The sequence below is a fragment of the Peromyscus californicus genome, unplaced genomic scaffold (assembly GCF_007827085.1).
Source record: "Peromyscus californicus insignis strain IS unplaced genomic scaffold, ASM782708v3 Scaffold_5__1_contigs__length_169319896, whole genome shotgun sequence".
Lineage (NCBI taxonomy): Eukaryota > Metazoa > Chordata > Mammalia > Rodentia > Cricetidae > Peromyscus > Peromyscus californicus.
Window position 1 is genome coordinate 100,179,881 of NW_026294573.1, and position 26,733 is coordinate 100,206,613.

Here is a 26,733-nt window from a genome sequence, read left to right on the forward strand (position 1 = left end):
AAACCTAAGGAGAATGGAGAGGGACATCAACAGTGAACCCTCCCACAATGTGGGGGTTGTGAGGTTTTTTCTTAGGGCTCCCTGCACCCTCGGAGCCCTGCTGCCTCTGAAGTTCCCTGAAGTGGCAGAGGTGGAGAGCAAGAGGGAAACCTCACCCATAGGCCACTGGCTTTCCCAGGGCTTGCTCTCCGGAGAGCCAAAAGCAGAGGCTCGGGACCAGAGTGGAGATGGAGAGGAGCAGCCAAATTGTCACCCGTGGTGAGAGCGAGAGCCCGGGGAATCACATTTGGGGTCACCCTGATGTGAGAATAGATTGCCTGAGCAGTTCTTCCGGAAGTCAAGCTGTTACCTCTGTACTGATGGACCTCAGGCAGTGTTTGTCTAAACACCCCTTCATCCTGGCTACCGCTCCACAAGTATCCCCTATCATCACACCAGCTCTCCTGAGATCCTCCAGCTGCTAAGAGACCAACCCTGGGGTCCGTGGGAGATCTTCCTCATCAACTCCTTCCCAAGAGGGAATGGCATGTGACTCAGAAGGACCTTCCATAACAGATAGGGAAACTGAGGCCTGTAGTGGACAAAGGACTCAGCCAATGGAATGACTTGATTTTGAACATGGGTGGGTTTTGCTGACCAACTTGTGAGTCATGTCTGAAGATGGTGGCTTGGCTGTAAACAGCACAAAAACTTAAGGCACAAAATCTGAAGACCATGCTCTCATCCCTCCAGGAACTATGTGACCGTGAGCAGTGTCTTAACCCGCTCTGAACCTCATGTGATGAATAACTGCATATAGCTAATTTATTGAGCAAGTGTGGTATGTTTAGGCAAAGTTTTCCACAACTCATTGACTCTCACAACAAATCAAGAGGTAGGAACCATGCTTGTGTTCCTCAGGCTTTGCAGTTGTAGGAGACAGGGAGATGTGAAGAAATTGGTTGCCGATGAACAGCAGAGTCGGGCTTGCCTTGTACTCCCTAAACTGTATTGCCTTTGCAATTCAAAAGGATTCTGGGAATATTCCAGGCGGGTGCTCTCTTGACTGTCCTGACTGTGATTTTAAGCTCTCAACACAGGAACTGGGGCGTCAATTTCTGTTCACAGCTGTGCTCAACCCAGGCGCTTGACAGTGACCTTGGCAGTGACCTGCATGGCGGGATGCTGCGCTGTGTCCACCTGTTTGTTTACCTACCCCTCCTCCTGAGTATCGTCCTCCTGTGTCTCCTTCTTCTCTCCCCACTCTCCCTTTCCCTCCCTCCTCCTCCTTAACCCTCCACTCTTCTTAGAGGTTTACGAAAGACTCTGGGGTTAGAGGATGTCTCAGCAGATAAGACTGGGTGCTGCATAATCACAGATCGGAGTTCGGTTCCCAGAACCCACTAACAATCTGGGCATCCCTTGCATGCCCATAACTAGTTTGGAGTATGCAGTGGAGACTGGAGAGTTGACAGGGCTTGTCGGCTTCAAGTCTAGTTGAGAATATGGGGGGCCTCGGGTTCAGAGAGAGGCTGAAGAGCGATAGAGGACACTTGATGCCCAATTCTGGCCTGCACGCATGTGCGTGCGCATGCTACTCCCCCCACCCCGCCCCCATAAATAAATTAATTAAGTTTTTAAAAATTCTGTCATAAGGGCTAGGAATATAGCTCAGTGGTAAAAGCTGGCTTATCATGTACAATTATTTATGTTTAACCTCTAGCTCTACAAACACAGAACAAACACCACTATAAAACAAACTACTGCAAAAGCTATAAGCCTCATAGCAAAAAGCAACAAAATGCACGAAATACCTAACAACACCCACAGTCCCACCACTGTGAAGCAACCCTGCTAACATTTAGGGAGGGCGCTTCCTTCTAGAGTATGTATTTCCTAATAGTTAAGACCACACAACACACTCAAGTTTATAACCACCTTCTTCCACTTAACATGGTACAGTAAGCATTTCCCCAATACAAATAAGAATACAAATAAGAATAATTTTAATAACATCTAACATTCCATTATTTGAATAGACTTTAATTGGTCTCCTTTTGTTGACTAATTAAATCATACCTCGTTCCCTCTGTTATGGCAGATATTAAGATTACCATGCTAGTAAACAAAACCCTTTGTTACATATCAGGTTATCTCCATTGAGGAAGATTCTTAGAAACAAATTCCTTGCAATTGTGTGGTGGTTAACTGCTGGTTGTTAATTTTAGGGTAGCTAATATATGTGAACAGAGTTTCCCAGAAGCAATAAGCACACACACCCCACCCCACCCCCACCCCAGACTGGCCCCACCAGCCTGACTTCTCAGAACAGAAAACTCAAGGATACAAGGGTGATTGGCTCAGTTTCTCCAAAACACCAAATAGAAAAATAAGGTGGGATACAGAGACAAAAAGACACTTGAGAGATGTATCTGTTAGGTCCAAAGGAGACTCCAGTTCCCTAGACTCCAAAAGGCAGCTCAAATATCCAGTAATGGGCTCAACCTGGACTACAGGAGGACTTCTGGTGGTGAGATAAGAGCCAGCATCCCTGAGGAACTTGTGAGGTTGATTCTCCTCTGACAAACAGAGTCATTTCCCTTACTTTGGGCAGAAGGGTCATATGGTTTCCTGTGGTGCCTCTTAGTATATCAAAGCCCATGCTGGCCTCCAGGCTCCCTCAGTATCACATGCATCTGTTATACATTTCAAAGTCCATGCTAGCCTCCTAGCCCTTCTCACTTCCTTCCCTATCCTAAACCCCCTCCAGTTCATGGGCTTCCCCCCTCCCCAGTTCATGGGCTTCCCTCCCCCCAGCTACCCGTTCTCCTTAGAACCCTACTATTCTTTGTATGTTCTCTCTCTCTCTCTCTCTCTCTCTCTCTCTCTCTCCTCATGCTCCTCTTTCTATGTCGTTTCTATTCTCTATCCCCTGGCCCTGGCCAGATCCAGTCTGCTGGCCATATTCAGTCTCCTTCTTTCTCTTTCTGCTCTGACTCTTCCAGATGCCTCTAGCTTCTCTCTCTCTCTCTCTCTTTCATATCTACAATAAAAACCTTCCCCTTCACCATACCATGCAGCAGTCATGTCAACAGTTTATACAGTATCGACATGTAGCGTACAGACTGACGATTCAGAGTCAAACTAACTGGCAAGAGGCATTAAAAAGTCAACCCGAGTATCAGAGAGTATGGAGAGGCTACTGATTTGTTAGGTGGACGATGATATCGTGATTTTCATAAAAACCAAAACAAACAACCCCAAAGTCCCAAATTCATCTACTGGCGATGTACCGCCAACTATTTACAAGTTAACTGACATGATGCTTAGGGGTTTCCAGCAATGTTCCAGGCTTCTCCATCCTTCCACAAGGTTGTAGGAGGGAGAAGAGCTAAGACAGATCGGCTCAAGTTGGTGATTATGGGAGGCAGCTATGCCATTCTGAGCCCCTTGGTGCAGTTTCTAGATTTTCAATAAGAACAGTTTCAGCAAAGAGCAGGCTCTGCCTGTGCCTGGTGTGGCATCCCAGGGAGCAGTGTGGACCTTGCACAGACTGTGGCAAAAGGAGCCGAGGGGCAGGGGACCATCTTAGGGAATCACGATGCTTGTTGAGCTGGGGTGTCTTGGGCAGCTGGTGGCTCTCAGTGCTAGCCGCCTTGAGGACAGACCTCTGGGGAGTGCCGGCCCAAGTCTCACTCACTAGGATATCAGTAGGCTCTGGCCCTATGGGCTTTGAGCCACCTGACTGTGTCTAATGTACACTGGGGTTTGAACTCAGAACCCTCACTCTTCTTCTTCCTTTGTGAACAACAATGGGGAGACTGGAGCCCTCACAACAGGGCATCTCCGGAAGTGGTCCTTGGCTTCCTGCCTCTCTGTCAGGCTCAGGGTCTTTTCTTGCATCATGCTCTTGGATATGAAGATGTAAGAGGGTAACAATTCACAGGAGGAGCCGTGGAGGCCAGAGGGCTCAGGTTGACCCCTGCCCTGCCTCTCAGATGCAACAACTGGCAGGTCCCCCATCTCATCACAACCCATTGCTCTCACCTAGAATGGAGATCACTCATCCTACAGGAGTCAAGGGCAACTCTAACCACAATGAAGGGAAGCTGCTTGGGAACCAGCCAGCCACTGGAAGACGCTCTTGGGCAAGGGCCACTCGGGAGTCTCAGAGGGCTCTCCTGACTTCTGAGCCCCTTAGCGCAGGCCACTGGAGTGTTGCGGCTTAGGGGTCACATGGCTAAACCTTGAATCATGGCTTTCAGAGTGTCACTCTAGGGACTGGCACACTGAGGTGGTCATCTGTAGGAGGTTATCCTTGAGAAACACCTTCACCCTGAAGAGCAGTTCACTTCCTGATTCACACAGGCCTGATTTCTGAGTTGCCTGCTTCTCTAAGACAAGGGACCACCCCTAAGCTGGCGACCGCACGTGTGTGCATAGATGGTCTGAACATCTTCTCAACTGACTCTCCAACTGTCCTGTGCAGACCAGAAGTCAGCCTGAAGGTTAGGAGTAGCAGCCCACAGCCTCAGACCCTCAGCTGGGAGGCCCTGGCAGGTCCACACACCGTTCATGCTCCATGTCTCCACAGACCCTGCTGAGCCCTACACTCAGTGTTTATTCTCTAGGACATTGTTAATCTTGATGCAATTACAAAAGCAACTGGAGACCTAAGAAAGGTCTCTCTCTCTATTTTTTTTTTGCCTTTTCCTACCCAAACTGTAGTCTCTTGGGGCTTCTCAGGCCAAAGGCCCTCAATACCATCTTTACAAACCAAGTTGAGAGCCGACCCTGAGAAGATCAGGATGGCCTTCTCCACGCTGAAAGATCTGCCAGCTATCAAACTCCCAGGACACTTACCAGAGTGACCTGCCTCTCGAGAATCACTGTAGGTGTGGGGAGTGGAGGCCCACTGGGGGGTGTGCGGCCAGACCCCTCCTCTTCAGCATCCTCTGTGGCAGCCACCAAGTCTTCTCCATCAGCAGGTGCCTGCAAAGGAGACCAACAAGAGGGGTCATTGTGGCAGGATTGGGGGTGTCATTTCTGTGATGACAGTCCAAAATGACAGTCCAGTGTCAAAACATTTACTTACCTACCAGCATCCTCACACCCAGCTCAGTCACAGGAGTGACTGCTGGAAACCCCTCCCATCTTTGGAACACTGATCTCTAGCAAAGTTCTTAGTCAGAGCTAGGAGGTAGCCGACTGGGACAAACACCAACACCTGGCTCCTTCTGTCATTGTCTATCTTCCCCGTTCCCTGTTGTAGTTTTCCCAAGGTCTCACAACAGAGCTCAAGCTGTGTGTGCCTCTGCAGAGGGCCTTAATGGGTCCTGGCTCAGAACGCTGACCTTTCTGTCCCCCACGAGTCAGAAAGGATGCTAGCTGGGACTTACAGAAGTAAACACTTGCTCAGGGGCCACTGTGGGTGTGAGAACATTCTGGATGTCTGTAGGGGCCTCGCTGGCTTGTTCAAGGACCACTGTAGGTGTGAGAGCATTCTGGATGTCTGTAGGGGCCCCGCTGGCTTGCTCAAGGACCACTGTGGGTGTGAAGGCATCCAGGCTGTCGGGGGCAGTCCCGCTGGCTTCCTCTTCCTCAAAAGCACCGAGGGGCACTTTGGACACAGCTGGGGTTAGCCATTCTTCACCGTTTGGACCCTGGAATAGAACTGCCATGAGACTGTGCCCTGTGATCCCCACCCTTTCTTCGGGCGGCTGTGCACATGCTACAGAAAGGAAACCCCTGGGACCATCAGCTCTCAGCAGCTCCTTTGAATCCTGCCCTGTACGCATCAAGGCAGGACTGTAACCGAGTGTCCAGGCCTCAGGGGCTCACTGCGGCTCAGAGGCAGAAGACACCTTCCTGGGCATCATGAGCCCACCTCTGGAATCCACCTAGCTGCCCATCTCTGCCCAGTACTCAGTTCATATCTGGGCTTAGTTTGCATAATCCCGGTCATGGGTAGCTCATCACCCCTGCAGGCAGCCCTCCTATTTCCATACCATTCTGCTAGCCGACCTCCGGCTTCTACTGTGCTGAGACTTGCTAGAACCGGAGTCTGGTCCCTGCTTTTCTCCTGCTGTGACACATGCTTTGTCTTTAAGAAGAAAAGGGAACAAAAAGAGGAAAGGGAAGGAAAAGGAGACACTTTGTTCTTTGAACTCATCTGTGTGACAGTCCGGTGGCCTGGAGAATTCTGTCACTAGCCTGTGTGGACACAAGGGCAGACCACAAGGCAGCCTGCAACAGTATCTTACAGACAGACAGACGGAGAGCATGTGGAGGAGCTCGGGGGTGGGTTGTTGACCTTGGTGGACCCTGCTGCCTTCATGCATTCACTCAGCAAATCTCAGCACCTGCCCCTTGATCGAAGCAGATCCGCTCAGCCCTGTCCCCACCAGGCTCATGATCTGCTAGGGAGCCAGGCATGTGCTAGGGATGGAGCTTTTTACCAATACAACTAGCACAAGGTCTCCCAAGGACAAGGCCCAGGAGCCTTCAGAGCCCATGCCAGCGCCTTCCTGGGGAAGCAGCGGTACTGGGCTGACTCTGACAAGCAAGAAGGTGAAGGAAGAGGAGAGGGAAGGCTCTCTGTAGAGAGGAGGAGTGTGGGAAGACCGCAGGGCAAGAGGAAACTCAGAGGAACTTGAGGTAGGAAGCTGCAGCTCGGGTCAGGAACACAGTGGCCCCAGGTGCAGCCAAGAAGGCCAGTGACCGGACCCTGCTCGGTTTCTCAAGGGAGCTGGGTCAGTAGGTCAAGGTCAGCAAAGCATCCCAGAAGAGGGGGAACAGTCACCGGAGAGAGGCCGCAGAGAGGTGTGAGCCGTGCTGGCTGGGGAAGGAGGCTGTTCAGGGCCTACGCTGCCGAGTTACAGATTTAGGTAGAAAAGCAACAGGACTCCATTCCCATGGGATGTGGGACAGAAGGAAGAAGGAAGATAATTCTGCACGAGGCAGCTAGGATGGGACTGTCCCATGCACACGAAGTGGGGACCCAGGAGTGGCCATGAGGAGGCAGGTTTGAATCTGATAGGTAAATTACCTTTATGGGATACACAGGGACAGGCCAGTCAATGTCCAGTTTGGTGTATGTGTCCAGCCTTCTCTACACAGCAGGCAGCTCGACCTTGCCCTCTATCCTGTCAGGCCTGCCTGGTGCACCCTGCTTCCCTTCCCCTGACAGCCCACAACAAAACCAGCACCTCTTCCCTCACACGCAGGTCACACGCAGGTCACACGCACGCCCCTGGCCCCTGACCTCTGCTGGTGGAAGACTCTGCACACAGCCCTGAGACTCCTCCCTACTCCTCTGACCACAGCTCTGAACTAGCACTGCTCAGAGGTGCTCCCCGCACCCCAGCCAGGGCATCTGGGCTTGCCGAGCGAGCGTAAGGCTGGGAAGCCTGTTCTCACTCTTCAGACTCCTTACCAGAGTGGCCTCTTCTCTTGGCTTCTGGGTAAGCATGGATAGGGTTGGCCCTGCAGTAGGCATGGTGCCAGCCTCTGCATCCCCAGCAGTGCTGGTGGGCACCTCGCCATCTCCTGAGGCTGCTGTTGCTAGATTTTCTTCATTCTCTGGATCCTGAATGGAAAGAAATCCCAAAGGTCCAGGTTAGTGGACCACCATTTTGATCCATGTCTGTGGCTTTAGGGGACAGACAGCCAAGGCCCCTCTTGTACCTGTGTTCTGTGCCTCCCTCTCCTTCAAAGCGCTGCCACATCTAAACCTGCCCTTTGTCTCTGCCCCCACTGCTCTACAGCTGCCAATCACCTGATTGTTTCCTGCCTCCTGCTCCCTTAGTCCAGTACCTCCCACATTTAAAATCGCCCTCTCCAGCGTCACTCAGAATCATGCTTACAAAATCAAAGGATGCTTTTTAGCCCCTCACTCACGGGAACTTTGGAAAAGATCTGACATGCTCATGGCCACCCCTGCTCATCTGGACCTGGATTCTCCTGCTGTCCCCATCCATGTACCCAGGCCTGCTTCCTTCATCCTTTCTCCACTTAGAAGCCAGGGTGATCATTCTAGAATTCTAGTCCCCCTAAGATCTTGTTGGTCCTCTCCTATGCTTCAGTGGCTGCCACTTCACTAGATGCTGTCAAGCAACCCAGCAGAAGCCTCCATGCTCTGGGTCTCTCCATCTTCTCATCTTCAGCCTACAGCTGACACCAGGGGCCGCTGCTGACCCCACAGACACCCTGTACTTCTTCAGTTCCTGTGTGGTCGCTGGACCTTTGCTCCTCTGGCTCCCACCTGTAACATCTATCTGTCCCATCTGCTTGGCTAATTTTCTCAAACTCCCAGCCTTCACCTTCTGCCCCTCTGACCTGCAAGGTCACTCCCAGAGTGCTTTGGGAGTCCTCTGTCCCTTGACTACTGTGTCTTGGGAACTCAGCCTATCCCAGGGACCTTCAGCCCTGGCAAGTGGGATCAGTGCCTGGGTGGCATAGCTCTCTGCAAACCTCTCTCAATGAGAGAACACTCCTGCAGCCATCTGCTCATGTCCACCTGGACTCGCCCCATGGTGCTGCCGCTCTGCATTTGTAGACAGGAGGCTAGTATCCACTTCTACCTAGGAGAACCTCGAGCAGAAGAAGTGAAATGTGTGCACAAACTACTCACTGGAGTGCCCACTTCCCTGGCGTTCTGGGTGGACACGGCTAGGGTGGGGCTCCCAGTAGGCACACTGCCAATCTCTGCTTCCAGGGTAGCGGTGACAGGCACCTTGACCTCCCCAGTTGCTGTTGCTGATAACACCTAGAAACAAGGACACGGTGAGAGACCCTGCCACTGGTCCCTTAGCTCTGATCAACAAGCCTATGGCTGGAGAGAACTGAGCTTCTGGGTCACTACATGCACCCTGGCATCTGACATTTCTGCAGTTTCTTGACCTTAGGCACCTCCATATTTGTGACTTCACCCCAGTCTCAGACCAGTCCCAGACTTGCAAAAGCCAGGAGACAGGGAACATCTCTGAGGCATCGAAGTCTCACATGGTCATTGCCTCCTGAGTCAGCTGGCTCCAGCTCTGGACATTCTGTCTAGTCCAGATCTCCTGTGGCCACTCCTGTGCACCCATCTGGACATAAGGATGATGGCATTGTTCTCCAGGAGGCTTCAGCCAGATGCAGGCAGCACTCTGTCCTCCTCAGCCCACTCCAGCCTAACATGCCTTTCTCTCTTTCTTTGTAATTGAGTTTCCTCTGGGCAATGAAAAGATTTCTATAAAGTCCCACAACAAATGGGGAACTAGAGCAGCTGTGGCTGCAGGTGTCATAAAAAGAGACATATTTGCCAAAAATCACAATGCGCATCTTAACTCCAACACTCAGGAGGCACAGGGAGACAGATTTCTGTGAGTTTAAAGTTAGCCTGATCTACATCGTGAGTTTCAGACCAGCCAGAGTTACATGGTGAGACCCTATTTCACAAAGTGGGGTGGGAGGGCTTGTTTATTTTTGTTTTTCTAGGGTTTCGTGTGTGTGTGTGTGTGTGTGTGTGTGTGTGTGTGTGTGTGTGTGTGTGTTGTGGTGAGTATGGATGCACATGTACATTGGTGGATTCACACACGCATGAGTCTATGGAGACCAGAGATCAATATTGGCTGTCTTCTCCCATGGCTCTCCATCTTATTTTTTTGAGACAGGGTCTCTCACTAAGTCTGGAGCTTGCCATTTCAGCTAGGCTGAATGACTACCAAGCTCCTAGGATCCTCTTCTCTGTCCCCCTGCCATCCACACTGGGGTTGCAGACACTCATCACTGCACCTAGCTTTTACATGGGTGTGCTATGGATGCAAACTCAGGTCTTTACACTTGTGCACAAACTCCAGAGTTGAGAAGTTGTGACCCTACTAGATCAAGCATTTCTCAAACTGGCCTTGTAGATACGAAAGATAACTGCTAAGGACAGTGTGGACACACCCACAGTTAACAATGTTCTGTCCTGAGGGGACTGTATTCTTCATAAGGATCCAGCGCAAGATGGTCACCACCGTGAAGACCCAGTATTCATCATCAAGCATGGGTGAAGACAAGCTGGGGTTGATTCTCCTCCACCTATGCTGGTGTGCCCCTGAAGCTTGACCACTGTGCTTCCTCTGTACCATGGGGCCATCAGTCCTGATGACATTCAACTAAAACCCCTTGGTGCTCCAGTCATCATCAAACTGAAATAAGCAAACGAGTCCCCTATTAGGCCATCATATCAAATTTGCCACTCACTCACCTGACCATCAGTGACATTCAACAAGGCCCCATCCCCTGAACCACTGGCGTCCCCATCCACAGCATGGACCTCCAGTGTGTCATTCAGAATCTCACCAGACCCTACAGGAAGCAAAAATTGTGATATCAACAACTATGTTTTACAGTCTTGGAAGAGAATGAGGTCACTCTTTACCTAGTAACTTGGGAAGGTGTCCATGATCCCATAATACAGGATCAAGGGGGAAGAGCCAGCCTAGAGAACAGGGCAAGGCCCTAGGGCCTGGTGGCATCATGGTCTCTGGCACCTCCTGCTGCCTGGAATCCAGCTTTGCCATTTCCCAGAATATGACTCAGGGAAAATGCTTAACCTGTGCCTCAAGTTCCTTCATCTACAAGTGGAGATGGTGATTCCTACCTCATTGAGTAGAAATTATTCTGAGGATTATGCATCATTTGGCCTAGCTGATAGGAGAAAAGTGTTGGGGACAGTGCCTGGCACATAGCAAGCCACTCACAAATATTCATGTCATTGGAGTTCTGTAGTCAATGAACATAAAAAAGGACTACATAAGAGTACACATATTTTTCCGTCATTACATGTGACTATTCTATTACACATTCATGTTATGCAGTAGTTATTACCTAGCACACATGTTATTTGTGTACACATCTGTATGTTTATGTATATACACAGCTAAATCACGGTGCTGAACATTGGCTCTTCCAGATCATAGGAGTGCAAAGAGAAGGGGAGATTATTGTTTTTGTTGTCATCGTGGTTTCTACAATTCTGTATTGGTTGAACTGTTACCACATGCACACCGTGGGGAGGGCGTCAAAGACAAATAGAATCCTAGAGCAGAGAGTCACTAAAATGAACGCACGCCCTTTACCCTGCTAGCCAAGCTCTCTCTTCTCTAGGAACTGTTCCACCAACCTCCTGCCAGACCAGAATTCCGCATTCTCGGCTTCCTCCGTAACACCTCAAGGCAGGTATTTCACTCTAATCACAACTTTAAAATATTAATAGTATTATTAATTATTAGTACTATTATTAGCGGTGTTGAAGACTGAGTCTTAGGATCTCATGCAAGCTAAGAAGTACTGTCTCACTGAGCTGTATCTTTGGCTCTCTTAAGCAAGCTCTGTAAGTACTCTATCACTAAGATGTATCTCCAGCCCTTTTTTACATCTTTATTTTAAGAAAGGGTTCCACTAAGCTGCCCAGGCTGGCCTTGAACTTGTTCTGTAGCCTAAGCAGGTCTTGGATTTATATATTCCTGTTGCAGTCTCCTAATTGGCTGGGATTACAGGCTTGTGCTGCCAGGCCTCTCGTAATTATCCCCCTTCTGCAGAGGAGTAAAGTCATAGCAAGAGCAGTGGTTAGGAGGGGCGTGTAAGCCAGGCAGGCTTGTCTCTAGGCCAGAGATTTTCCACACATGCAGCAGTCACCTTTGCTCTAACATCTCCTGCAGCTCCTATGTGGCCTCAGTTTTGATGCTCAGAGTAGTCTGACATTGGCCGTTGCCTGAGTCCTCCCTGCTCTCACCACCAGGGGGTGCTATGCAAGCAGCTACTGGCCCCCAGTGTCACCCTGGATGGGGCTAGGGCAGACGCTTTCAAAAAGCATGGCAAACACATGCCTCCAATTCTGGAGAGTTTTTCCCATGCAGAATGGCACTGGGGGTACAGGCTCCCTTCTTTCCAACATCTGGGATGTCTATTCATCAAGAAAGGGAACACTTGAACCAGTACTGAGGTTTCCCTTTGGTCCTCTGTCCGATAGAGGAGTAAAGTTGTTCCTGGGTACAGGTGAGAGGCTCAGGTGGGAGTCTCGGCCTCCACTCAGACCTTGCCTTCTTAGACTGGAAGAGCCACCCTATCCATTGCCCTACTCAGAGGCCCCAGTCCACCCAACAGTATCCACAATCGATAATACTTCTATGTTGCCAGGAACCTAGAAACCACAAGCATCCCACCTTCTCATTCACCAGGAGGGAAGGACGGCTACTGTCCCCAAGGAGGGTTAGGAAGGATTGCAATCAGCCAGGCCTACAGCAAATAGATGGCCAAGTAGGGCTTCCTTCAAAGCCGTGTCAAGATCCTCCTACCCGCCCCCTCCGGGCTTCCCACTGCCACATCCTCAAGACTCCTTAGTTCCATTGTAACCTTATTAAATTATTTATAATTTTCCCATCTAGTATTCTTTGTCTTACCCACAGACTTCCCAAGTTCAGTTGTTAAAATAACGCTCATTAGCTATTACTGTAGATGACGCTTGAGACGCAGAAGTTTAACAGAATCAAAACCACCTGCAGTCTTACCACACATTGTATGTTGGACCAAATGGGTAATGTATCCCACACACATGCGAATAACACAGATTCAAAGTGGCGGCCACAGCAGTTTTGAAATCTGCTCTTATGGAGAAGACTCCATTAGCATGCCCATAACTCTTTAGAGCATCCCCATCATGCGGATGAAGGACATCGCGTTTGCTCAACCAGTCCCTGCTACGGGTGCTCTGGATGAAGAGTGCTGCTGGAAATGACCTTGCCCCTACATCTCAGAACTCTGGCCTTGGCTGCAGCTAGAGTCACAAACAACCACCCTCTGGGAAATGGTGTCCTCGGGCCTTGGGTGCATGTCACTCTGCTGCTTGGGGGAGTCACAGATATTCGCTGGGCTTTTGCTTGCGCACCTTGGTCCGTTGGCAGAAGCAGAGGAGCAGCAGATGGGGCCTGAGGCCCGCTCTCCTCTTTAGGTTCCCATTGACCTGCTGGGTGACGATGCCAGTCTCTGGCCATCAGTTAGCTGCCCAGATCCTCTGAGACCCAGAGAGCTTGTCGCAGAAATCAAAACAAGTGAAGATTCTGAGATGGGACTATGAGCTTGTGGACATGTTGCCTGCCCCCTTTTCAAGGGTTGGCTTTTCCCACCTGTAATATCGCAGCTAACCATAATGACTAGAAGGTGTGCTGGTGGGACTGGAGAAGTATGCACACACTTGGCACACAGTAGGTACTCAATTAGCAGCAGTGATTCTTATAAACTTTCCTGTGGGGGGAGCAGAGGTGGAGTCCGAAAGTTAAAGGCTCAGACGTTGGAGGACAAGTGCCAACTCTGCCACTCTCAGGCCGCGTGGTCTTGGCTAGGTTACCTAATTTCTCCGTGACTCAGTTTCCCCGTCCTGTCTTTAAGGAAGGTGACTGTCATTCTTCCCTTGAAGGGTAAAGGGATGAAAGGTAAGTTCTGTATGCTGCATGCACGGTGATCACTCCGTGGCAGACCACCACTCTGACGTGTTTGTCAGGACTTGCCTTGCTCAGGGCTGCTATGCCCAGTGATGCTCAAGTTGGTTTCTGGGGTTCCTTCTGGCACAGGTTCACCAGAAAGCTCCGTGTCCTCAGCAGGAGAGGATGAAGTAGGAGGCATGCTTATGGGATCAATGTGTGCTTCTTTAGGCTGAAGAGAGAACAACGGAATTTACTTTTAAAAGAATCCTTTAAGTAAGAACGGATTTTCTTAACAGTGAAGCAGGAAAAAAAAAATCATGGGAAGTAATTTATCCACAGAATCCCGAATAATCCTGAATGCCTACACTGGCTGTGTCTCTGGGCAGCATCACACCTCCCAGGCCTGAAAGAGGTACGGGCTGGGTGTAATTCCATCCCACTTACTGTTCAGGGAGATATTGCTGATCTCAGACTAAGGTGTGTAAGCTCAGAGACCACACTTCTGGGATACCTGTGTGCCAGGCTAGCACAGAGCAGATGCTGGATCCAGGAATGTGTGAGGGGTTCTGTCAGTGAGTCAGGCTGCACCAGGAACCCTGTAAATCCAGCCCCAGAGCAGCACGGTGGGCAAGGCTCTGACAGTGACGGATGTGTCAGCTTCCTTCCAAGGAAGCTCCTGCATCTATACAGCGTCTCCAAAGCCAGGTGAGGTCTTAACCGGTCTTACCAACGAGGAGGAAGCAAAACCCAAGAGCTGGAAACAAGGCAAGCTGGAAATCCAGACAGGAAACTCAGTGCTGGTCCTAAATGTCCTGACACCAACCCTGGATGCTGAGCGTGGTTCGTGAGACCCAGGGTTGTCAGCATTCGGTCTCTTCACTTTCTAAGATCCAGGTTGTTGGGAAGGATGGAGGGTTGAGTGGAATGACCTAGTATTGAACTTGACTGTGGAAAAGGAACACATCTCTGCTGTTTTAAGACACTGAGGTGTTGGGGCTCATTTGTTACTCCGTGTGCATCCTAACAAGAACCAGCTCTTCTCCTAACGTTAGATTCTACTGTGCAGATAGTGAACCTTTGGTCCGTCATAACAGGGAGGACTTTTAGGAGCCCTGTGACTTCGGAGTTCATGGGTTAGTTCTTTCTGTCAGACTTGGGTCGAATGCCTGCTTTGTATTTAGTTGACTGACCTATTTTGGACAAGTCATACAGCCTCACTGGGCCTAAGCTTTCTCCTCTGCATGATGTGGACAATGAGGAGAAGAGATGGCTCAGTGGTGAAGAGCACTGGCTGCTCTTCCAGAGGGCCCAGGTTCAATGCCCAACGCCCATTTGGTATTTCGCAACTGGCTGTTACTCCAGGGGAGCTGCTGCCCTCTTCTGGCCCCTGTGGGCACTACACACATAGGATGCACATGCATATATGAAGGCAAGACACCCATACACATAAAATAAAAGTGAACAGATCTGAAAAAAGAAAAGGAAATGTTCTACAAATGCACAGGAATGCTTGTGTAATTTTAAGTAGTGAAATAGCCCATATTACTAGAAAGCTGCCATTGAGACGAATGAAGTCAACAAACAATGACTCTGAGCACCAAGCCCAGTGATTTATCATGGTGTCATCTCCACGGCAAAGGTGTGAAGGAAGGCTGTAAGGACCAGGTCCGGAAGGTGGGCAGAGTTTCAAAAAAACAGCACAGAGAGAGTGTTCGAGACATCAGGTCTCGGCTACCTGAGCTGGGCCGGAGCCATGGCTAAAGAAAACTTGCAGGCCAGAGCCTGTAGCAGCAGCAGGATGGAGGAGGGATGGAAGGAGAGATGGGCTTGGATGCAGGGACAAGAACAGTGCTGAGGGTGGGAGTGGCCGGAAGAATCTAGACTAGGGATGCTGAGGTCCAGCCCAGGAGGCCTGGGTGAGGCCCTGAAAAGCCCAAAGGGCAGGAGCTAGGCAGGGATGCTGAAAGAGTGGGAACCACCAAGACAAAGCAGCAAACCCAGCTAGGACCCACCCGTCCTGGGATGGATACCTCTTCCCCCTGGGAGGGGTCCAGGAGGAGGCTGTTTTCCATGGGTCCCTGACGGAGCTGGGAAAGCCCATGGAAGCCCAAATGTAGCCTCCAGGGGTGCCAATAGTTGGAAGCAGAGGTACTTTGTAAGACCTGTGGGCCTAGGGACGGATATTCGGAGTAGACGAGGCTGAGCAAACAAGAGGGTAAGCCTGAAGCAGGCTGAGCTGTTACCCCAAGAGATCTCAGTTGAGTCCTTGACTAGCCTTTCCGCCAAAATCTAACAGCGAGTCTTATCCCGGCAGCCATAGCACCTAGGCCCTGTGCTCTGGGGAAAGGTGAGACTCCAAGGAGCTGACTCTGGAGAAAGTGAGGTGTCTCACCTTGAGCACACACGGCTGTTGGTTGGCTTCAGAGGTAAGATGCATGAGGAGCCAAGTGTGGGCTGTGACAGTGTAGAAATATCTAGTTGAAAGACTTTAGTACATTTTCAGGGTATCATGGAGGTATTTTTGTTTTTGTGTTGTTTTGTCTTGTTGCTGAACCTCACAGTCACTATGAGATCTACTCATTCCACAGATAGGTTCCTGTGGACCCACTGAGTGTCAGGTTGTTGGCTGAGCCCTGGGGCCGGAGAAAGGAATAAAGAACACATTGTGCCTACCCTCCCCAGAGCACAGGGGGCACTCACCAGACCCCAGTAGCTGATTTCATGGGACACAGGATAGTAGAAGGAAGGGCCATGCTAGGGAGGGGGTGTGGGGAGAGAGGAGGCCTCACTGGAGAGGATTTGGCCTGGATCCTGAGGGGGGTAGGAATTTGCCAGAAGGAAGGAAGGGTGGGGGTGGAGGGGGGTTCCAGGGAAACAGAACTGCACAGGGCTGCTGGGAGGAAGTCCCAGATGGTATGCCTGGGAAGCCGAGAGCCCTTAGGTGTGGCTGGAAGAAGGCCTGGCTGTGGCTGGGAATCACCCGCAGAGCCCTCTGCCAATGCGGATTCTTGTTATTCACTCCAGACATACTGAACATCCAGGAAAGCCACCCCAGAGGCTCCTTATTAAGGACCTCTGTCAGTCCCACACGGTTGGGCACAGGTGACCCACATGCACAGCCATGTTAATTCCAACTCAGCCGGAGATAAGTTTTCCATAAATGCAAAGGTATGCGAGCAGCAGCCGTCTCAGCAGGAGAGGCAGGCACAGAACAGCCGAGGCGCTGCTGACCCTACATGGGAAGTGGGGAGAGGGAGGGCTGGCAGGCTGCCTCTAGTTCAATTTGCCCATTAGGGCCCGTGTTCTGGAGAGTGACAAGCTGCAAAGGCTGGGCATGGGGAAGTGAGATTCTGACCAAGAAATAAGCCAGACAGAGAAAGAAAGGACTGTCTGAGACTAAAGGGGGATTCCCCGAGCTGGAGGGGTTGCTGCCAAAGGAGCCAAAACCCTTCCGGGTGGAGTGACCAAGAGCACTCCGGATCCATAGTGGATCTGGCTCTGCACCTTCAGGCCGGGTGGCCTCAACAACAACATGATGGTTCCATGCCTGCTCCTATAGCATAGACCCCAGAAGGCCTCTCTGAAAGGTCACTACAGGGACAGCAGCAAACTCTCAAGAGTGAGCCGCTGTGTAGGTACAGAGACAACTGCAGAAAGACAGAAGAACCCTGAGGATGGCATCTGGCATGTGGGTGGTGAGGACCAGCAGCTTTGGGGCCATCAGGGCTGGGCCTAGGGCAAACCTCTTAGAGCAGAGGGCAGCCATAGGGGTTTAGAAAACAAGACACCAAGAAGCAGGTGTGGAGGGGGGGGGGTCCCAAAAGGAACAGGGAACTCATAGTGTCCTGCATTGAGTCTGGCCCTGAGATCCCCGGCCTCTTGGAATGTAACACAAGCCTTTGCCCATCACTGCTATGTGCTAAGGGCATGTCCGGACCAGGCGGTTTGTGGACCTCCCATACCAACCTGTGGAGCAGGCATGTTCCATGCTAACGGGGGAAGCTGTTTTGGAAAGGAACGCCAAGGCTAAGACCTACTCTGGGTAGGACTTGGATGAATAGCACTTCTCCCAAGTCCCTAAGGACCTGAAAGAGGAAGGAATGAGCTCTCTGCCCCAGAGACTCCAAGTGCACCACACCACCAGCCACTTTTCTTCTGTCACTTCTCCAGGTCCCCAGAGATCGATGTCACACCCTCTCTGGGCTGATGTTGCCCCTCCCACAACACACACATCAGCCCCTGTACCTGAGTGCTGTTGTCATGGTGTGCTAGCTAGTCTTACGTCAACTTGACACACAAACTAGAGTTATCTGAAAGGAGGGAAACTCAACGGAGATGTGACCTCCATAAGATCCGGCTGTAGGGCATTTTCTTACTTAGTGGTTGGTGGAGAAGTGACCAGCCCATTGTGGGTGGTGCCATTCCTAGGTTGCTGGTCCTGGTTTCAAGCCATGAGGGGCAAGCCAGTAAGCAGCACCCTTCCATGGCCTCTGCATCAGCTCCTGCCTCCAGGTTCCTGCCCTGTGTGAGTTCCTGTCCTGACTTCCTTTGATGATGAACAATGATGTGGAAGTGTAAGCCCAATAAACCTTTTCCTCTCCAACTTGCTTTTGGTCATGGTGTTTCATTGCAGCAATAGAAACCCTAACTAAGACACATGGGAAGAGGCCCAGGAGACTTGATTCCTGGCTCTGCTACTGTCGGACCCTGGAGATCTGCTCATCCCCCTGGGCACCCATTTCTACATCTGCATAGAGAATAATGCCACCTTCCTTGTGGGGTGGTTGTAAGGAAGAAGCGACATCGCATCCGCAGAAACACCAGCTCTCTTCCTCTCCTGCCTCCCCCTCTATGCCTGCCCCAAGCTGCCTCTCTCCACTTTTCCCTCCTAAATTCTTGTCCCATTCTCATGCTTGTGACCTTCTCACACTCTCAAACCCTTTCGTCCTTTTCTGGCCCTCTCTGGGGACTGCCATGGGTTGTTAGCACCTCTGTCTGGGTCAGCCTCCCTCTCTATATTATGGACCCGTGTACCACGAGGCAGCATCATGCTCAGAGCCCTGAGCATGTGGCCCACTGACCTGCACCCAGGATGTGCCCATGGGTGGCTAGGCCTAATGGGCACCCAAGACTCCAACACTGCCCCAAGCAGAGCATGGACTCCTTGGTTTCTCCATCTCAGGCAAGGTCTTGAGGGCACACTTCCATAATCCCACCCAGACCATAATCCCACAGGTAGATGTCAGGAGGCCTGTGCTCCAGTCTAGCTTGCCCAGCTTCCCTCTCTGGATCTGTCTGCCCATCTGTAATATGGGCAGTTTGCTATACACATCTGTCGAAGTCCTTCTAGCTTTAGCAGACTATGGTTCTGTTCTGCCACACCCACATCCCTGCTGCCTGAGGTCTATACTTACAGTCTCTGCCTTATTTCTGTCTCCTCACTTTCTATCAGAAGTACCTTCATAGAGTGACGAGCCCAGCCTGGGAGCTTTCTTTGCTTACAGCTCAGATGCTCCTTGCTAGTCTAGTACACACATACATGCATACAACACACACACACACACACACACACACACACACACACACACACACACGAGTGCTTTTGTGGTCTGACTCAAGACTTTGCTCTTAGCTGCAGAACACATTCCCAGGAGGGAGAGATGCGAACATCGAGATGAGGGTCGCTGTCGCCTGGGTCCAAGGCAACACTGAGTATCGCTCAGGGCTGTTTCCCTCACGCTGAGCACTTTCTGAGACTCACCCCTGCCTGCCTCACCTAATTCTCCAGCAACCTCCTACAGTATATCTGATATTGCCATCACGCTGTAGGGTGGAAGACATCTGAGGTTCAGGGGGGCTGAGTAAGTTCTCCAAGGCCCAGAGCGAGTCTGCCTTTGCACACCTTCCCGAGCCATGCGTGCAGGTGGCCCTGGAAAACTGGTACGTTTGCTTGGGTGTGGGTGTGAGGCTGACTCCCCCAGAGGATCACACCTGACAGCACCCGCAGGGGTAGCACCCACGCTCACCGGGGCTTGAGTGTAGGTGACAGCTTCCATGATCTCAGCGACTTCATCCATCTCCTGAAGCCCACTGGCTTCTCCAGATGCCTGTGAGGAGGTAAGTCATGCCACACACTGTAAGGAGTCTTTCTCTGTCCTGCTAGTCCCCCCAAAGTGACACAGAGACTTATTCATTAATTATGAAAGCTCAGCCTTAGCTTAGGCTTGTCCCACTAGCTCTTATAACTTAAATGAACCCATTTATTTTAATCTACGTTCTGTCACATGGCTCGTCACCTCTTCTCTCCATACTGCTCACGCTGCTTCCTCCGTGTCTGGCTGGCTACTCTGCCTTCTTCTTCCCAGAGTTCTCTCTGTCTCCGGAAGTCCCACCTGACTAGCTATTGGCCGTTCAGCTTTTACACCAATCACAGCGAATACATCTTCACACAGTGTACAAACACCCCACAACAACACCCAGAGCAGGAGGGCAGGTGACACAGCACCGGGGTACTTGGGAAGGTCAGAGACTTGACAAGCAGACTCTGATGGAGGAACTGTGTGTGTATGGGTATACATTTGCATGTGCATGTATGTGTGCTGTTTGCACATGACTGTGACTGCAATATGTGTGCATGCATATGTGTGTGGTATGCATGCATGTGTATATATGTATGTGAATACATGTATGCATGTATATATGTGTATACATGTTTGTGTGATATACATGCATACATGAATGTGCATATGAATACATAATGTGCGGTAATTGAACCTGTGTGTATGTGTGTGCATGTATATATACATGGGCATCAAAGACAGGGTGGGAAATGTCATATGCACGGTTTCTGACCACACTATTATCTCTACAGTCTGAGTTACTTCACCTTCCAACCATGCCCAGGCTACCTTCATTCCCGCTTTGTGCAAGGTGCTCATGGGAACCCGTTCAGGGAGCACTCATCCAACATGGCTTCCTAGTGTTGCCTGACCTTCGAAGCTAGCCCCCATGTCAGTCCAGGAGCCTGTGCTGTGGCTCTGCAGTGGACCCTGTGCTCTGGGACCCCTGGGTTGTTTATACTTCACCGTGAATGCAGAGCGGAGGCAAACACGAGACAACGCCCCTTGCTCCCTCGGCTAGCTCCCTGTGAATGTCACAGGCTCAGGAGTTCAGACATTCAAACAGCCCCAAACGCTGCCTCTGATGTACAGATTTCTTTTTTAGCACTAAGTTAATGAAACCGGCTTCCAGTTTGTTCAGAGGCTGACATCACTTAAGGAGCAACAGTCACAGGAAACACCACTCTGCCTGCATCTGGCTTTGGCACCATGCTCCTGTCTGCCTGGAAGGCCCTTCAGACAGCGCCTCTGCCTGCCTGGCTTCCGGCTCCTCCTCCTGCCACCTCCTGCTCTCTGACCCGCTGAGTTGGGTCTGAAGCTCTGTCACTAAGTTGTGTCTGCAAATGTGTGTCAGAGATGGAGGAGGGGACGGCGCCCGAAGTATATCCCCTTATCCCCAGCCTGCACCCGGGACTGTCACAACCAGCAAATCCTGGAGGAAGAAGGAAGGAAGGAAGGAAGGAAGGAGCCATCTTTCCTCCCTGGTCCCCACCCCACCCCCAACTTAGGAATTGGTTCACTTGCCAAGCATAAAACCAACCTAAATTTAGGTTCATTTTTATAGGACTTTACACCCAGAATATCTTAGCATTTTAACTCTGATTTTAGAATCCTGACACCCTTCTTGGCAGGAAGGCTGGAAACCAGGCCATTGACTGCCACAGCCACAGGAACACCTCATAAGACACACAGCCCCCACTCCAAGGAGACGGCTGAAGAGCTTTGAAAAGTGAAAGAAAGCCAAAAGCCCAAAATAGGACTTGGGGCAGTGCTGGCCATGATGAGAGGCTTTCAGGCTGCATGACGCTGAGGGGAAGAATGGCTGGGCATCCAGCCTTCCCCTGGCTGCCTGGGGGATGAGGGTACAGAGTGCTGGGGGGTAGGCAGAAGCTCACCGAGGACTCTTGGGCTTCACACAGCTCCTCAGGGGTCCTGGGGTCAGTATAGATGGTAAGCTGCTGTATGGAGCCCTGGGGAAGAGACAGATAAGAAGCACGAGTTACTTGTATACATCACAATGTCCAAGGAAGACAGGAGTGTTCATATGAGGGAGACCCCTGCAAAGGACTAACTGGCATGGCCATGTGCTGTCTGAGGTGACAGGGATGCTGGGCACACCCCACCCAGGCTCTCCGTCTGTTCAGGGGACTCTCCTTGTGTGCTCCCACTGAATACGGACTCCCTTAGCATATGTTCAGAATGTGGACAGCCACAGCAGCCCAACATCTCCAGGGTCCCTGCAGGGCAACAGCAGACCCTGAAATGTGTCTTCCCTTCCCTCCAGAGCTCAAAATTTCCTTGCTAGACATTCTTGTCACATGGAGAGCTGCCAGCAGCCTCTCCATCCCACTCTTGCTGGCTGTCTGGATCTGGTGCTCACTCTTCAAAAGTCAGCAAAGTCAGCGTGTACACATGTGTAACATGTACACAGGGCATCAGCATTCCCACTGAGCTACAAGTAAATTAGATTTCTGCCCTCTAGTGGTGCTTTTTTTTCTTTTTGGTTGGTTGGCTGGTGATTTTGGTTTTTTGATTGTGTGTGTGTGTGTGTGTGTGTGAGAGAGAGAGAGAGAGAGAGAGAGAGAGAGAGAGAGAGAGAGAGAGAGAGAGAGAGAGTCTTTATGTAGCTCTGGTTGTCCTGCACTCACTATGTAGACCAGGCTGGCCTCAAACTCACAGAGTTTGGAGTGCTGAGATTAAAGGTATGCACCACCATGCCCAATTTTGACAAAGAATCTCAGTCAACCCAGCAATCACTCTGTAGCTCAGGCTGGCCTGAAACTCATGACTCACTGCAATCCGAGTACTGGGATTTCAGGAATGACCCAGGATCTTGCCTTCCTTAGTGTGTCTGATTCACCCTAGAGGCATCCTGGCTCAGTACTCATGTGCGTTAAATGAACTCCTCTGATAACTTATTCTCTTTAGAATGGCTTCTGAGCAGAAGCCCGTTCTGGTAATAAAGTTTTTGGCCTTCGAATTTGTTTGTTTTAGGACTCACTGTTCAAAAAGAAGAAAGAGAAGTTACTTCTCATTCCAATCATTCCGATGCATCTGTCTTTACAGAAATTATTTCAGTTGCCATCCACGTCTAGAAATGAAGTCATTTGAGAGTAGCGAGCTGGACTCTTTTTTAGTCATGACTTTCACCAAACAAAGTGCCTCTTACTCTTTTCCCACACAGGCCTGTAACTTACTGTGTAGCCCAGGTTAGCCTTGACTTCCTGATCCCCCTGCTTCAGTCTCCTGAGTGCGGAGATTACAGGATGCACTAAAACACCCAGCCTCAAGATAAGGGCCTTTATATCCACATTCAGACAATACAACAGATCACATAATACAGTTCCGCCTAAAGCCTGCAGCCTCAGTTTACCGCGGAGTACTGGGATCATTGGCTTCCAAGCCTAGAGTACTTCCCACACGGTGTACATGCCGTGAGGGGGCATAAGAATAGAATAACAACGATCATTGCTTCTGCTCGGAGTGTGCGCATTCATGCTTGGAGCGTGCGCACTCATGCTCAAGCTTCTCTGGTCTGCGGGGACTGGACTGAAACTCACCGTAAATCTCTCCAGCCCCGTGGCTCCTGCATTGCCCACAAAGATCCCGGCACTGGGCTCGAAAGTCAGAGGCCGGGAAGATCGCTGGAAAAGGACGTGGCTGTGTTCCTCACAGTCCACGAGAAGGGCCACTTCCTCGCCCTGGACAGTCACAGCAAAACGATTCCACCTGTTGGTCATCACGGGCACTGAAAAGGCTGCAGCTTCACGGGACACGTGGGAGCCTGGTTCCGTGTAGTACAGGATAACCCGCTGGTGGCCGTCCTCCACACCGGAAAGACGCAGGCCCAGGTAGATGACTTTCTGGAAAGCGTCAGTAATTGCGAAGAGCACGCCTCCCTGGGCACTGCTAGGCTTCACTGCCACACCGATGGCGAAGTCCCTGAAGAAGGTAGGTGGGATGAGGGTCCTGGCTGGGCGGCCAACATTGGCACCAGGCCCAAAGCTGTAAGCCGGGAAACCACCGTAGCCGGTGACAAAGGACACGGAAGAGGGTAACGGAACACCGATGAGCTCTGTGAGGTCCAGATGGTCCTGGGAGGCTGACCCTGTGGGGAGGAGGAGAGGCCGTGATTCCACTACACTGGACAAAGGAGGAAGGAGCCACAAACACAACTGGATCCCGTGGGAATCCACTGAAACTGGGCTTTCTAGACCACAGCCTCCACAACGAAATGTGATGTGCAATGTGCGTAAAAGCACACGACTATAACTCACAAACACCGTTGCAGAAAGCATCTTCGTGAATGCTCAGCAGGCCCTTAACTATTTTCCCCTCCCCTTTAATTACTGTTTTTCTCTTTTTTAAATTAAAACCATGCTGCAAAGACTTCCTAATTGATTTGATTACTCGCTAAGGGGTCATGAGCTACACTCTGGAAAAACATTTACAAATCATTTCTAGAAAAAAAATATATATATATATAGTGCCCCCCCCCATTAACTTGGAGATTTCTTTCATTACTTAACCAAGGGGAATCAGATTGTATCACTTTGTTTTAAATGGGGTCTTTTGTTTACATGCCTCAGAGCGTAGGGGGTAAGCAGGCACAGAGAGGAGTGTTCCCTGGAGTTCAGCACAATCGAGCTTTGCTTCGCAGTGGTAACCATTCAGAAGCAGCAGCAGCAGCAGCCTCAGCATCCCCACCATCATCCACATCCCAGCTCTCTCCCTCTGTACCAGGTACTGCTCTGAGCTCTTTACATAATTAAACTCATTTCATCCTCACAAGAACTCCAAAGAAGTTAGGTACCGTTATTTCCGCTTTCTTTTGACTAAATCAAGGCTGCCAGAAAGCTAACAAATTTGCAAGCAAAATTCAAGTGCAGAATTCAGTCCTGGAGTCCCTGACCCAAGCGTGTGCTCTTCACTAGCACTCTTGGTGGGGTTGATAGACCTCCTCCATTGCAGCGGCCTGAGAAAGAACCCGGGTCTGGCCATTGTCTCTGGAGGAAAGCTACCGGATTGTCCGGTGGTCTGCAAACATCCCTGAGCTGATGCGGAAGTGGCAGCGGTGAATGAGAGAAATTCAGGTCTCAGGTAGAGTGGACACATCCGGTGCCACTGAGCCCGTGGACAAGGCTTCAGGAACAAAGCTAGATCCTGAGGATCTGGCCGGGGAGTAGGAGGACCTAGAATGGTGAACCTCTGAATGGAGCCCTGGCCTCCTTAAAGGCCAGAGAGCAGGGCAGATCCCCTAGTGGCCACTTGGGCTACAGCCAAAGGTCAGAGCTCCTAGACCATGGCTAAAATTCTCCCCTGTCACAGGAGCAAGTCAGAGGACGGCCCAAATGAAGGACTAAGACCATCTCTCCTAGTTAGCTTCAAATGTCAACTTGACACAGCCCGGAGTTATCTGAATCCCTCAGATAACTTTCAGTTTCAATCAAATGGTTCTCTATCAGTGTGGTCTGTGGGAGCATGTTCTTGACTGCTAATTGGTGTAGGGAGTAGGCAGCTCACTGTGGGTGGGGTCCATCCAAGGCAGGAGGTCCTGGACTATATAACAAAGCTAGCTGAGCTCAGGTTTGGGAGCATTTAGTAAGCAGCCTTCCTCTGAGGTCTCCGCTTCAAGCTCCTGCCTTGAGTTCCAGTCCCAGCTTCCTTCAGTGATGGAGGGTGTCTTGGAAGTGTTCAGATGAAATAAACCTTTTCCTCCTCCCGTGCTTTTGGTCTCAGTGTTCATTGCCGCAGCAGAAAAGTAAAGTAGACCACCACCCTTGTAGCCCCCAGTCAAAAACAGGAGAGACGCAACAAGCCTTTTTTTGCTACATCTCCAACCATCAGGAGGCCCCTGAACAGGGACGCGCCCCACTGCGCTGGGCTGGGGCTGCTTCTGTCCTCGGGCTCCTTGTACAGATCACTCACTGCCATTTTCCTCCCCTGTTTTCCTTTTCCCACAGCAGCACTGGGAATCAGCTGCTCCTATCCCATTTCATGGATGAAGAACTAAGACTTAGGACATGGCATCCTGGCCTGCGGATGCCCAGCCAGTGACGGGGAGAACTGTAAGCCATAGCTAGCCTGACGTTTAGTTATCTGTAAGTTTGATGAGAAGAGGGGTTTCTGCAAGGGTTCTGGATGAGGCTCAGCTGGAGAGAGAGATGCCCCATCACCAACAGGACCTGAGACAAGGTGGCCACAGAGCAGCTAGCATGTGCGTGTGTGTGTGTGTGTGTGTGTGTGTGTGTGTGTGTGTGTGTGTGTGGCTTTGGTCATATAGAAAAGGATAAAGAATAATATGGAGGCACTCAAAGTCAAAATTGCAAATCATGTCTATTTAATCATAGTGGAAGACACGGTGGGCTGGGGAGACGGCCCAATCAGCAGAGTGAGGACCTGAGCTCAGATCCCAGCAGCCGCAGAAAAAGTTGGGTGTAACTGCACTCCCTGTATCTCCAGTGCTAGCGAAGCAGAGACAAGGGGGTGCCTGGAGCTGGTGGCCAGCTGGCCAGCCTAGCCAGATTGAATCAGTGAACTTCAGGTTCAGTAAGAGACTGAGAAACTGCCCAACCTTGACTTCTGGCCTCCAAGTACATGCTCACCTACACAGACAGACAGACAGAGAGACAGGGAGATAGACAGGTAGACAGACAGACATATACATACAAATGCACACACACGTACATATGTCCATATACACAAATAAATTTTTAAAAGGAAAACCACAAGTAGTCACACAGCGTTATTAAGGTGATTGAATGAAATGACACGGGGTGCTGGCCTATGGCTCATGATCAGTAAACGATGGAGATCCTTCACCCCTGCTCTGCTCACCCCTATCACCAGACTTTCAGGCTTGGAAAGGATACAAGTTCCACCTTAACTGTGTGACCCCCTCCTTGTCTGGTGTGGGAACCACTAACAGAAAGTAGCCACTGAACACTTGAAATGTGGGTCTTCCCCCCTTGAAACATGATGTTTTAAATGAAAAAAAAAAAAAAACCAAAGATACAATTTGGAAAAAAAAAACTGTAACATAACCAATAATTTTCATGTTGGCTGTGATTTGAAATGACAACTTGGAAATTTGGGGGTTAAATGTTATTTCAAAATTTTTAGCTAAGCCTGGTGGTGCAGGTCTATAATTCCGGTTACACAGGAGGCTGAGGTGGAGGACC

At 50.6% G+C, this 26,733-nt stretch overlaps 1 protein-coding gene across 2 annotated transcripts in view; it reads right to left on the bottom strand.

Moving 5' to 3' along the window:
• Positions 1–26,733, bottom strand: part of Col15a1 (collagen type XV alpha 1 chain) — a 108,023-nt gene that overhangs the window by 48,849 nt on the left and 32,441 nt on the right. For both annotated transcript variants that reach the window (XM_052716772.1, XM_052716771.1), the window contains exons 3-11: positions 23,113–23,660; positions 21,448–21,522; positions 19,460–19,540; positions 13,518–13,662; positions 10,217–10,317; positions 8,612–8,746; positions 7,415–7,567; positions 5,379–5,642; positions 4,843–4,971 (exon numbers count right to left, since the gene is read on the bottom strand). In XM_052716772.1, coding sequence (XP_052572732.1) covers positions 4,843–4,971; positions 5,379–5,642; positions 7,415–7,567; positions 8,612–8,746; positions 10,217–10,317; positions 13,518–13,662; positions 19,460–19,540; positions 21,448–21,522; positions 23,113–23,660 — 1,631 coding nt within the window. The remainder of the gene's footprint in view (positions 1–4,842; positions 4,972–5,378; positions 5,643–7,414; positions 7,568–8,611; positions 8,747–10,216; positions 10,318–13,517; positions 13,663–19,459; positions 19,541–21,447; positions 21,523–23,112; positions 23,661–26,733) is intronic.